The following is an 11,999-nucleotide window of genomic DNA, read 5'->3' as shown; positions in this document are numbered from 1 at the left end:
TGATTTAGTTAGGAGCAGTTATCATTTCCTGAGTTGTAAATGGGCAATCTTTAATTCTTACAAAGAGAAGGTTGGTTCCCCTGTTCAACTGTCTATAAATAATATCATGAACCATACATTTCTAAACCAAGTATTTCAAAGAGACTGGAGCTCCTCTTCATCAGTGGGTCTCCAGGTCTGTCAATCAATGGCTATCTTATCTGATATCACATTGTCTGAGATACTTTTTGCCCATATCATGTAAACCATTTGTACTTCTAATTTCATTTCTAGGTTTGAATAGCAGTGTTCATCATCAATGCCTTTAATATGCAAATGACTCTATGTGAGTGCCATTTTTCAGAGGGACTGATATAACACAATAAGTAAAATGAATGCCTAAAAATAAATGAATTTAATTATGCAAACTTGAATATAATATAATATATTCATTATTTCTGCTGACTCCCATGATGCAATTGCCCACAGCAGATATACCCTCTCCACCTACGAGATCAACTTGAAGTTTCTCGGAAATTGCAAATAATTGTAGGTGACGTAAACTCATAAAATGACTCTCCAGAACCCATAGTTTATGAAAATAGCCCTATTTCCTGGGGTGGTGTTCCCTTTAATAATTCTTTTTCAATTGTTGGTAGTAGCATAAAGGACAGGGGCAGGTGACTACTGGTGGTCATCTTGGCAGCATTTAATTGTCAAGCTGCTTGTAAAATATATATTTTAAACACCTATGATATCTTATGTCAAGGGATAAACTCAAACAAGAAAAGTCATACTATTCTTCCACAAAATTTGATTTACTCTCCAACTAAATTGTGATATATAAACCTAGTACGTAAATTTCCTAAAAGACGGTTTTCTATCAAGGAACGGGTATGTCTTACTAGTCAAAGAACTACTGACACCAGTATTTCTCAAATCTTTGTGTCTTTTGTCCATTGAGTACACAATTCTATAGTGATACAAATGGGTAATATTCCAGAAATATGGATACATACACCCCACACTGAACCTAGCTTTGTGATATAAATGCATACAAATTGTATTGATTGCAACAAAATATCAATTACATGGATATGAAATTGCTGCTTCTTGTTTGTATTCAATGATGTCACTTCTTTGTGTAACACATTTCAATGATGTCACTTCTTTGTGTAACACATTTCATGTAAATGTTAAGACTTGCCTGATATGGCTAGAATTGGGTCAGGGTTAACATATGCATGACATTTCTTGTAACTGTTTCTTAAAAACAGTAAAGTTTTTCATATTTGCAGTTTCTGCTTGTTGTCAAACAAATAATTTTGACTAATTACCATGATGATGGTACATTATGGTCATGTACAAGAAGGCATTTTAGTCACTACATATTTTTGTGTTTTCGTTTTCAAGTGAAATAAGCAAAAACAAGTCTTCTGCCTAACTTTCCAGGTTTACAGTATATTTATCATCAAAACAATGCTGTACAGTAGGCCAAAGTTACAGTTTTGGTTGAAATTTTATATTACAGGAAGGCAGAAAAAAACAACAATAAACAAACAAGGTTTTGTAATCAAGACTATATTGTAAACATTTTTTAGATATTTCTGGATCAACTGTTTTGTATGTCTATTTCCCATATGGAATCCTCTTCCCACTTTATTGACAAAACAAAAAAGAATCCGATGGCAGTAGATTTAGTTTACAACTATTTTGTGTAACTATATCAGGTGTCTCTACTATATCTAAAGACTATAGTACAGTAAATGACTTATAAAAACTAACAAAACATTTCTTGTTTAAAAATTCACTATACAAAATTCTCTGTATAAAAGATGAAATGTCTATGTACACATTATAAATACAAATACAAATTCAAAAATATGGCCAAAAGGGTTCAGGAATGTAAATCACTGAATATTGATACCATTAGTTTAGTTGTCCGAGTATTTTGCATCAGATTTTTAGTGAAGGTATGAAAACAATGTCAAAATTGACAATATGTTGATTAACAGTCTCCACTGCTGTTGATCAGGTCTCCTCAAGATATTAAATTGTCTATGCATGGATATAGTGTTATACAAATGATGAAAATCCAGGAAGGGGTGCCCTTGATCCAGCCTGCATGTGTAGCATACCGTTGGATATTGTAACTGCGCCATTAGAATACACGTCAGGTTCACTATCAGTGTAACTGTATGCTTTAGTTGGTCTCTGACGTTTCCATGATTGCCGCATTGGATCATTGGCGTAGTGATTAACAAAGGAATGTGGGTCTTTGACATCACTTTCAGCTTCACTTTCACTGGCCTGCAAGGTTTAAAAACAAGTCACAGTTTATAAGTGTCTTAAGATGTGTCTGTATGTCTTAAGATGTGTCTGTATGTCTTAAGATGGTGTCCGTATGTCTTAAGATGGTGTCCGTATGTTCTTTGAAATTTGTCAAGTAAAAGAATTAAAAGAGTCACCATACTATGAGTGTATTTATTTTGGTGCACAAACATTTTAGTATATATTATACAATGTTTTTTTTTTTCATATTTTGACTCCACATCATTTTGGCTGATAGACAATTTTTGACAAAGCGTTTTTATATTTGTAAGTTACTCTATCAATCAATTTACACTAAAATAAATCTACCTTTATTACATGTAGTTACTTAGGATTTACCCATGAAAGTGATTGCATTTTAATATGGATTTATTTTGGTGCAGAAAATATATCTGACTCTGCTATATAAAGTAAAGTTTAAAGCTTATATAAAACATATGTTCACAGTATTTGAAAAAAGTCACAACAAATTTCCAGAGTATACAAGAAATATATATTACATGTGAAGTACATCATGGAGCAGATAAAGTACATTAAGTTTGTTTCCTTTGGCATTTGTAATTTCTTATGCTTTCATATTTTTTCCTGTTCCTATATACAGTATATCATTGTACAACAAATAACTGTCCTCATTTGCATATCATTTGCATGCAAGTATGCAGCGCACTGCAAATGCCACTAGCGTGCATGTGAAAAGGTGCATGTAATCTCTGGTACATATGTAATAGTATGTTGAAAGCCTTACATCTGACTCTGTTGAATCACCCAGTGATGATGGTTTTTCTGTCAGACTACTACTGTCCTGGTCATCATACTTGGTAGGTTCTTCATCTGAATACGCAATGCTGGCTGGACTTGGTCTCGGTGGTCTGACGAAAAAATGAAAATAATTAAATCTTTGTTCGTGTTGTGAATGACTGGAATTTACTCCCTGAATACATCATAGACAGTGATAGTGTAAATTCATTCAAGTCAAGACTGGATAAACTGTGGTGACACTATTGATTTGACACATCTACCACTTAGTAACTGAACAATGACTGTTTTTTGTGGATACATTGCTATACCAGACACAAATTAGTAATTTTGTCAGTATAATATTTGACTTGTTTGGTAGGGACAACAAACCATATCAGGCTTATTCATTTCCGCAAATATTTCAGTAATCATTCCAGTAAAAAAATGTCAACTTTACATGAATTGTTAGTAAACAGTTTTTATCTATCAGACTGAGTGTGGTGTTTTCTATTAACGCCAGTCTACAGTAAAGGAGTACAAAACATTAACTTGGCTTGAATCTTTGACTAGTTCTGCAACTCATTGCAAACCTTGACTGATGTTGGAACACACACAATGCATTAAATCAAACATCATATACAGTAGTATTACAATAGTCTTTGTTATCAACAGGCAAAATCTGCATAAGTTCTCCGAAGATTTTCCACTAAATTTATTGTACAAGTTATGGAAAGCTATCTGCATCTACTATCTCCCCTTCCTCTGTTGTCATGGTTACATAACTTTTTTGTAAAAAAAAAACATGTAATGCTATACTGACAGTTGGTCAAGTGAACTTCAGATTTTCAATACATAATTGTCATTGTATTTTTACTTCTAAATGTTCTAAACAGCTCTGACATTATGGTAATCTTTGAAATATAGGGATAGATCGAGGGAGAGGGAGGGGCACTTTTAGGAACTAGTTCTTTTTTCTTACTTTGCGTATGTACTGTCTTTTTTCATGCTTCTTCTGGCATTTAGTTCAAATGTACCAAATCCACCATCATCATGCTCCACAGTAGCATTCACTTCACCATGTAGATTATTTCCTTTTCTCCTTTTACCTGTCAATACATTTTATCAATTTGTTAGTATGACAACTAGAAAATCAAGACACCAGCACATGTCCCGTTCTGTCTTCTCATCTTTCATTTCCTACAATAGGATGAACTGTAACATGCAAGTATTTTGTGTAGTTTGTGCATAAATAAAGTAAATAATCACCAGTAACAGGTTTTTAAGTTAGTAAATTTCAGCACTCTATCACCAACTCAGAAAGAATTTCCTGATACTTGAAATAGAATTTTGTATGTCATAAAATAATAATCATTCAATATCTGTTGGTTGACACCTGCTACACATGTATTAGGACAGTCATACTTAATTCTATATTTCTCACTGGAACACCTTTAAAATGACGGATCAGTCAGTCGGTTAAACATAGTACATGTTAGTGATACGTTTTATTTCATAATCATACTTTAATAGTCTAAATGACAGAAATAACAAAGTCAGAGGGAAACCTTAAACCATTTAAAGTTTCAAAATGTCAGCAATAAACACTAATTTTCACTCAGCTATACATTTGTGGTGTTGCCATCTGATGATCGGTGACGTTATTTTTTCTAATCTTGCCATAGAGGGCATTGATTTTTCAAAATTTGTTGTTAGAATGAAGAAATATAAGGTTGGTTAGTTCATTAGAAACATAAAACTAGTGTTAATAATTAAAGACACTAGGTGTACATCAGAATAAGTCTTCTTGGTCTATTTTGACCCTCTAGCATGAGGTCAAATGTTACTACACAATTTACAGGTACCAAGCGTTAAGGCATAACACTTACCCCTATATCTTCTATTTCTTCCAAGTACACACAACAATATTACTAGCATCAATATCACTAGTAAGCCAACAGCTGCTATTACAATTAAAAACCAATGCTCCTCATAGATTGGAGAATAATATTTTACTGTTGAAAAAAAAAGCAAAAACAAAATTACACTTTTAAAACTTGCAGTAAAAGAAATTAGAAAGCACAGACTTCCTGCGACCAAAGAACAGTACAATCTATTCTGTGTATTTATCATTAGTTGGACATAAAATCATAATTTCACTGATTTTGTTTTTATAACATAAACTTTAATTTGCAAATATATAGGTATCTTGATAATAATATGATACCAATTCAAGTCCCAGTAAAACTTTCTTGATTTTGATTTCCCCATCACAAGATAGGTTAATGGTAGTAAAAGAATGACAGAACTGCATACATGTGTGTGTGTGTGTGTGTGTGTGTGTGTGTGTGTGTGTGTGTGTGTGTGTGTGTGTGTGTGTGTGTGTGTGTGTGTGTGTGTGTGTGTTTGTGTGCATGCACATCATTTCAATATACTTACTGCTATCAGATACTGGAGATTCAGCACTTGGTAAACTATAGCTGTGTGAATTGACAGCCATCACACGGAACCTATACCTATGGTTTGCTCTCAGATTACGATAACTGATAGTATATGTGGTAGCTTGTGGAGATATACCACCTGCAACTTCTTCCCATGTTTCCATACCTGCATAACAATCACATACAACAGCATGATTTCAGAAGTTTGTCACATATACCTGTAGTATTGTTGTCACAATGTGTCATTTGTCTTTCAAAAAATCCATCTTATATTCAGAAATTTGGTACTTCTTACAGCTATTCATAATACAATAGACAGTTGGGGGGGATAGTGTGTTCTCATGGCTACATTTCATCTGATACATAAATCATTGCTGAAAAATGACTCAAACTTGAAATTTTGCATTTTTCCTTTTTGGTTCTAAAATAGAATGGCTTAATATTTAAATATCAAATATTTCATATGAAGGTATCTATTCTGCAACTATTTTTGACTACCACTATCTGTCACTATTCATTCCCAACGTTGAATCTAAGTAACTTACCCTCTCTGCCATCATTTGGTGTAGGATAGCCTTCAATGACATAGCCTATCAGTGGAGAGGCTCCAGTATCATTTGGTACAGTCCATGATATTATGACAGCACTGTCAGTAGACCTCATTCTAAGAGACCTCGGTGCACTTGGTGCTCCTGTACAAAGAAACAAAGCAGTCAAATATATAATACATTACAATACAAATTGTTATCACTATTAAAGCTGATTGGTATGTACCTATCTATTTATATATTTCACTCATATTGGAATTCCTGGTACAGTGAGTTTTGTCACGTTTCAGGAACTTTGCTAAGAGGAAAGTCAAAGTTCATTTGAATGTACAGTTTGTACTGCTTCACATGGATGCCATGCCAAATAAATACTTGAACTCCATGAGCTCCTAAAACTGGGAAATTTCCCAACTGAGAAGGCCAAGAAATATCTGTAGTTAGATTCACTCCCAGTCAAGAACTATATTGACTCTGAAAATGATATGTTAGGAAAAGAGTATTTTGTATGTGGCTTCACTATGCAGTTTATATTCTGCATGGCTTTCATTTCTGGTCTTAAAGCATGATCAAACAATGCTACTAGTGGCACAATCTTTTATCATTTCAAAAACAGAAATTAAGTGTATAATTGTAAAACTTCCAGCTGGGATGTAACAATGACAACAACCTAGATATTATCAGAGTGAAATGTATGAAAACTATACTGGTATCACCTTAACATCCAGACTACAAGGATGACAACCTGATTTGTTTTCTATATTTACAGTAACATGTACATCCTTACCTGGTTGTGGTCCTGTGGTGACGTTACCTCTTCGTTCTGGTCCATAGCCTTCCTTAGTTTTAGCACTTACACTAAAGATATACCATTTTCTCTCTGCCAACTCAGTAGCCCACAAATATGTCCTCTTGCCTCCATCAATGTCAACTGTGATGATTTTACTAGTACCTAGTTCATCAAAATATTGAATTTTTTACTAACAAAATATTGAGTCATATCAAAGGCTTAAAATTTTATTCAAAAATCAGAAACTATAGGAAAACAGACTTCATTCCATTATTAACAGAGTAACAGTACAGCGTTGTTGGTACAGCATTTGCTTTACAATTTTATTTTGATTGAAAAGGTACATCCATGAATAGTATCAATATTATGATGCAGGTACATGCAGTTTATTACAAAAAGATTCAAGTGTGTAATATGACATATAACATTAAATATTGGTGGCAGTGGTGTAGTACTGGCCTACCATTCCGCAGTTTTACTTGCTGACCCCATGTACCTCAGCTTAATTCATTTCTAACATCTTTCACTCTGCACTGTTACAGATACACAGTGTGAATATTTGAGGTAGTTAGTTGTACAGTTTTGGTGTGTTAATATAGCACGGTTCATCTTATACATCACTATTCATCTTATAATAAAAACCTAGTGTATTACAATAAATCAAGTATCGCAGGAATAGTGAGTAACCATCATTTACAAATCACAAATAGTGTATATGGTCCAACATCCCTGCTACATTGGCCAAATGTTTTTCAACCCCAATGTTTGAATACCACAGTCTTTGATAAATACTACCTTACCAATGACATCGCACAGATTAAATGGGATCATTCTTGTGTTCTAATCCAATTTTTAACTCTGTTTTTAAGTCTAAATTTTCATATTAAATCTTGATCTTATCTTAATTCGACGTATGGATAGAGTTTACACATCAGAGAGTAATCTTACCTTCAATAGGTTCTAACGGTTGATATATGACTTGGTATCCTAATAGTTCCCCATTTGGTCTCTGTGGAATAGTCCATGTCACATTGACAGCATTCATGGTAATCTTGGTAAATACCAGTGCACCAGGGGCTCCAGGCACTATGTCAACACAAACAAACAAACAATCACACATGTATCAGGATATGGTGAACATTTATGTCCATCTGTCTAAATCAACCTTGAGTGAGACCAAAGTTCATTACTAGTTTTCAGAGGCAGTTGATTTCATCAGTCAATCTCCTAGTGAAAAAAAAACTAGTAGATGATCCTAAATCATCACTGTAAAAATTTAATAAAAGATCTAGTGTGAACTGACCCTACCTAGTTTAAGAGTACATCAAAGGGTTTGACATGCTGTTGTAACAACAGACTAATTCCCCTGCTGTAAACAGCCTTCCATAAGTTGTTGTAACAACAGACTAATTCCCCTGCTATAAACAGCCTTACAGCCTTCCACAAGTTGTTGTAACAACAGACTAATTCCCCTGCTGTAAACAGCCTTCCACAAGTTGTTGTGACAGACTAATTCCCCTGCAGTAAACAGCCTTCCATAAGTTGTTGTAACAACAGACTAATTCCCCTGCTGTAAACAGCCTTCCACAAGTTGTTGTAACAACAGACTAACTCCCCTGCTGTAAACAGCCTTCCATAAGTTGTTGTAACAACAGACTAATTCCCTTGCTGTAAACAGCCTTCCACAAGTTGTTGTAACAGACTAATTCCCCTGCTGTAAACAGCCTTCCATAAGTTGTTGTAACAACAGACTAATTCCCCTGCTGTAAACATCCTTCCATAAGTTGTTGTCACAACAGACTAATTCCCAAGTGGTAAACAGCCTTCCACTTTGATAAAAAATTCATTGGATCATGTTTGCTTTCAATAAACTGTAAAGTTTGCAACATAATCAAACATGATAATTTCCCTTTATCCATATATGCATGCACTGATGCAAGTAATAACTGGCAAATTTGTGATAAAAGAACTTATAACATTTTCTTGAGCCATTCAGTGATTGGCTTAGACCATGTCACATGGTATGAACTAGTTTCCCCAGTGCCCTCTGGTGCCCTTATAACCATATAAACTTAAATACACATGCAGTCTACAGCTACAGCTACACCCACCTGTCTGATCTGTTCTGGCTCTCAATGGTGGTGTACTCCTAGGTCCATCTCCAGCAGCATTAAAGCATAGCACTTGCATTTCATATGTTGTGTAGCTGTCAAGTCGATCAAGCATAACTTCTTTTGTTTCTGCTTTTGTGACAGACTGCATTTTTTCTAGTCCATTGTTATCACCAAATACCCAGTAGTAAATCTTATAACCTTGTAGACCTCCATTCTGAGACTCCTCTGATGGCTGCTCCCACATTACTTTGATCTGAGTGGGTCCTTGTACAGAAGCTGACACACTCCTTGGAGGAGCAGTAGGAACTGCAAAAAGGTAAAACAGTGGAAAGTCGATTCAATATTTGTGTACACTATCAGATCTGACATAAACTGATGTGATAAAAAGGCTCTGTATGGGCAATGACATGTACTTTATCTACATTATTCTACGGAAAATTCACTTTTCACTATAATATCAAAGTTTGCTTCCATCAGTCTGCATTTATGTTTTATTTCAAATGGTTTGAAGAGGAGATGTACGTGTCTGTCTCTTGCAGAGGGTGATTTATATACATTGCAATACAATTGTTGCATGTGTCTGTCTCTTGCAGAGTGGATTTATATACATTGTAATACAATTGTTACATATGTCTGTCTCTTGCAGAGGGTGATTTATATACATTGTAATACAATTGTTGCATGTGTCTGTCTCTTGCAGAGGGTGATTTATATGCATTGTAATACAATTGTTGCATGTGTCTGTCTCTTGCAGAGGGTGATTTATATACATTGTAATACAATTGTTGCATGTGTCTGTCTCTTGCAGAGGGTGATTTATATACATTGTAATACAATTGTTGCATGTGTCTGTCTCTTGCAGAGGGTGATTTATATACATTGTAATACAATTGTTGCATGTGTCTGTCTCTTGCAGAGGGTGATTTATATACATTGTAATACAATTGTTGCATGTGTCTGTCTCTTGCAGAGGGTGATTTATATACATTGTAATACAATTGTTGCATGTGTCTGTCTCTTGCAGAGGGTGATTTATATACATTGTAATACAATTGTTGCATGTGTCTGTCTCTTGCAGAGGGTGATTTATATACATTGTAATACAATTGTTGCATGTGTCTGTCTCTTGCAGAGGGTGATTTATATACATTGTAATACAATTGTTGCATGTGTCTGTCTCTTGCAGAGGGTGATTTATATACATTGTAATACAATTGTTGCATGTGTCTGTCTCTTGTAGAGTGGATTCATATACATTGTAATACAATTGTTGCATGTGTCTGTCTCTTGCAGAGGGTGATTTATATACATTGTAATACAATTGTTGCATGTGTCTGTCTCTTGTAGAGTGGATTCATATACATTGTAATACAATTGTTGCATGTGTCTGTCTCTTGCAGAGGGTGATTTATATACATTGTAATACAATTGTTGCATGTGTCTGTCTCTTGTAGAGTGGATTCATATACATTGTAATACAATTGTTGCATGTGTCTGTCTCTTGCAGAGGGTGATTTATATACATTGTAATACAATTGTTGCATGTGTCTGTCTCTTGTAGAGTGGATTCATATACATTGTAATACAATTGTTGCATGTGTCTGTCTCTTGCAGAGGGTGATTATATACATTGTAATAGTGGATTTACAAACATTTTTGACGATTTCCCTGTGACACGAGATGTACAGTTCAAAGACTTGTTGGACAACAATATTTTGTAAGGTTATCAATAAATTTGGCATTGGAAATGCTGGTTATAGCTGGATTTCTAGTTGTCTGCTAGGTTTACATGGGGATGTGCAATGATCAGGTGATACAACAAGCAAAAATATGGCTGTTCGTGAAAATATGCCTGCATATCTGCAGGGGCTTTTATAACTGCACAGCTTACTTTCTTCAGCTGTAGTAGCAAGGAATATTAAATTTGGATGCATTTACATATAAACGGTAGCCCTACGAATAATACAAAATACTCACAAATTACATAGTGCAATGCAGTAGTACATATGTCAATGTATACATTATCCTTGTTTTGTCACATTCTGTTCATAGAACTCTCTCCCTTCTTTGTTTGACTTCAGTCCTAAATACACCTAGTACACCTAGTATAAACCTACCAGCTTCTCCTGCGTAGATAGTCTCTGGTGGACTGGCCGGACCATCACCAATTCTATTGACAATTCTCATTACTATTTCATACCATGCAAACATAGTCAGGTCTTTGAGTTCAAACTGTCCAGTACCCTGGTTTTCTATCACATGCTCCATGTAGCTGGAATCAGTTAGTTGTCTGTACTGAATCTTATAGCCACGGAATATACCATTCAAATTATCCTGTGGAGGGGGCTATACAGAACAAAAACAGAGATTGCTTGGTTTATGAATTATAATACCAAACTCAAGCCAACTTATTGTCTTTGAACAGAAAATATGGATAATATACCCTGGTTGTTCTATGTCAAGACAACCTACATTATTGGTTTTGCAGTGCTCAAAATAGGGGTCTAAATGTTTATTATGTTTCCTGACTTTTCATAAATTATGCTTGAGGTATAATTATATTCCTCTTCATTTGGCAGAAAATACTTCTGGCCTAAGGGTTTGTCATGACTCTCAGTGACAAGGCCCCTTAAGTTTAAGTCATTCTTGTTTTCCTTGGCTGAATGAAGAAAGATATTGGGAAATAATAATATCTTATTATTCACTTCTGACCAACTCTATACTCTGACTCTGGAGGTAAGAGCTGTGGAGGGGGCTATATAGCTGTATCAACCTGTAAAATACTATCTATTCCAAGTCTGTTCCAACTCTGATTATGTCTGATTATAATTTGAAAGTCATTGTGATTTGTGAAGTTTCATATCACATATGGGAAATTATTCACATCTTTTTGACTCAAACACAAACTATGGTGCGAATCATTTTAATTTGAACAATTTCCCAACTATAGACACCTTAAGTAATGTCCCCACCTGATATAAAAACAATCAGTCCTTGTGGTTTTACTTTAAGTAGTCTAACAGACAGACAGACTGACAGACAGACAGACAGAGACAGACAGACA

General features: G+C 34.8%; 1 protein-coding gene across 1 annotated transcript in view; it reads right to left on the bottom strand.

Moving 5' to 3' along the window:
• Positions 1 to 11,999, bottom strand: part of LOC144435540 (protein sidekick-2-like) — a 52,473-nt gene that overhangs the window by 63 nt on the left and 40,411 nt on the right. Inside the window, exons 29-38 of the mRNA XM_078124129.1 lie at positions 11,053 to 11,281; positions 8,933 to 9,241; positions 7,770 to 7,907; positions 6,819 to 6,983; positions 6,032 to 6,178; positions 5,485 to 5,652; positions 4,935 to 5,060; positions 4,028 to 4,154; positions 3,056 to 3,179; positions 1 to 2,289 (exon numbers count right to left, since the gene is read on the bottom strand). The exon at positions 1 to 2,289 is cut by the window's left edge and continues 63 nt beyond it. Of these exons, the coding sequence (XP_077980255.1) occupies positions 2,056 to 2,289; positions 3,056 to 3,179; positions 4,028 to 4,154; positions 4,935 to 5,060; positions 5,485 to 5,652; positions 6,032 to 6,178; positions 6,819 to 6,983; positions 7,770 to 7,907; positions 8,933 to 9,241; positions 11,053 to 11,281 (1,767 nt within the window). The 3' untranslated portion in view covers positions 1 to 2,055. The remainder of the gene's footprint in view (positions 2,290 to 3,055; positions 3,180 to 4,027; positions 4,155 to 4,934; positions 5,061 to 5,484; positions 5,653 to 6,031; positions 6,179 to 6,818; positions 6,984 to 7,769; positions 7,908 to 8,932; positions 9,242 to 11,052; positions 11,282 to 11,999) is intronic.

This window comes from Glandiceps talaboti, chromosome 5 (assembly GCF_964340395.1).
Source record: "Glandiceps talaboti chromosome 5, keGlaTala1.1, whole genome shotgun sequence".
Classification (NCBI taxonomy): Eukaryota; Metazoa; Hemichordata; class Enteropneusta; family Spengelidae; genus Glandiceps; species Glandiceps talaboti.
Note: the sequence above shows the minus strand (reverse complement) of the source record. Positions and strands in the feature narration are given on the sequence as shown.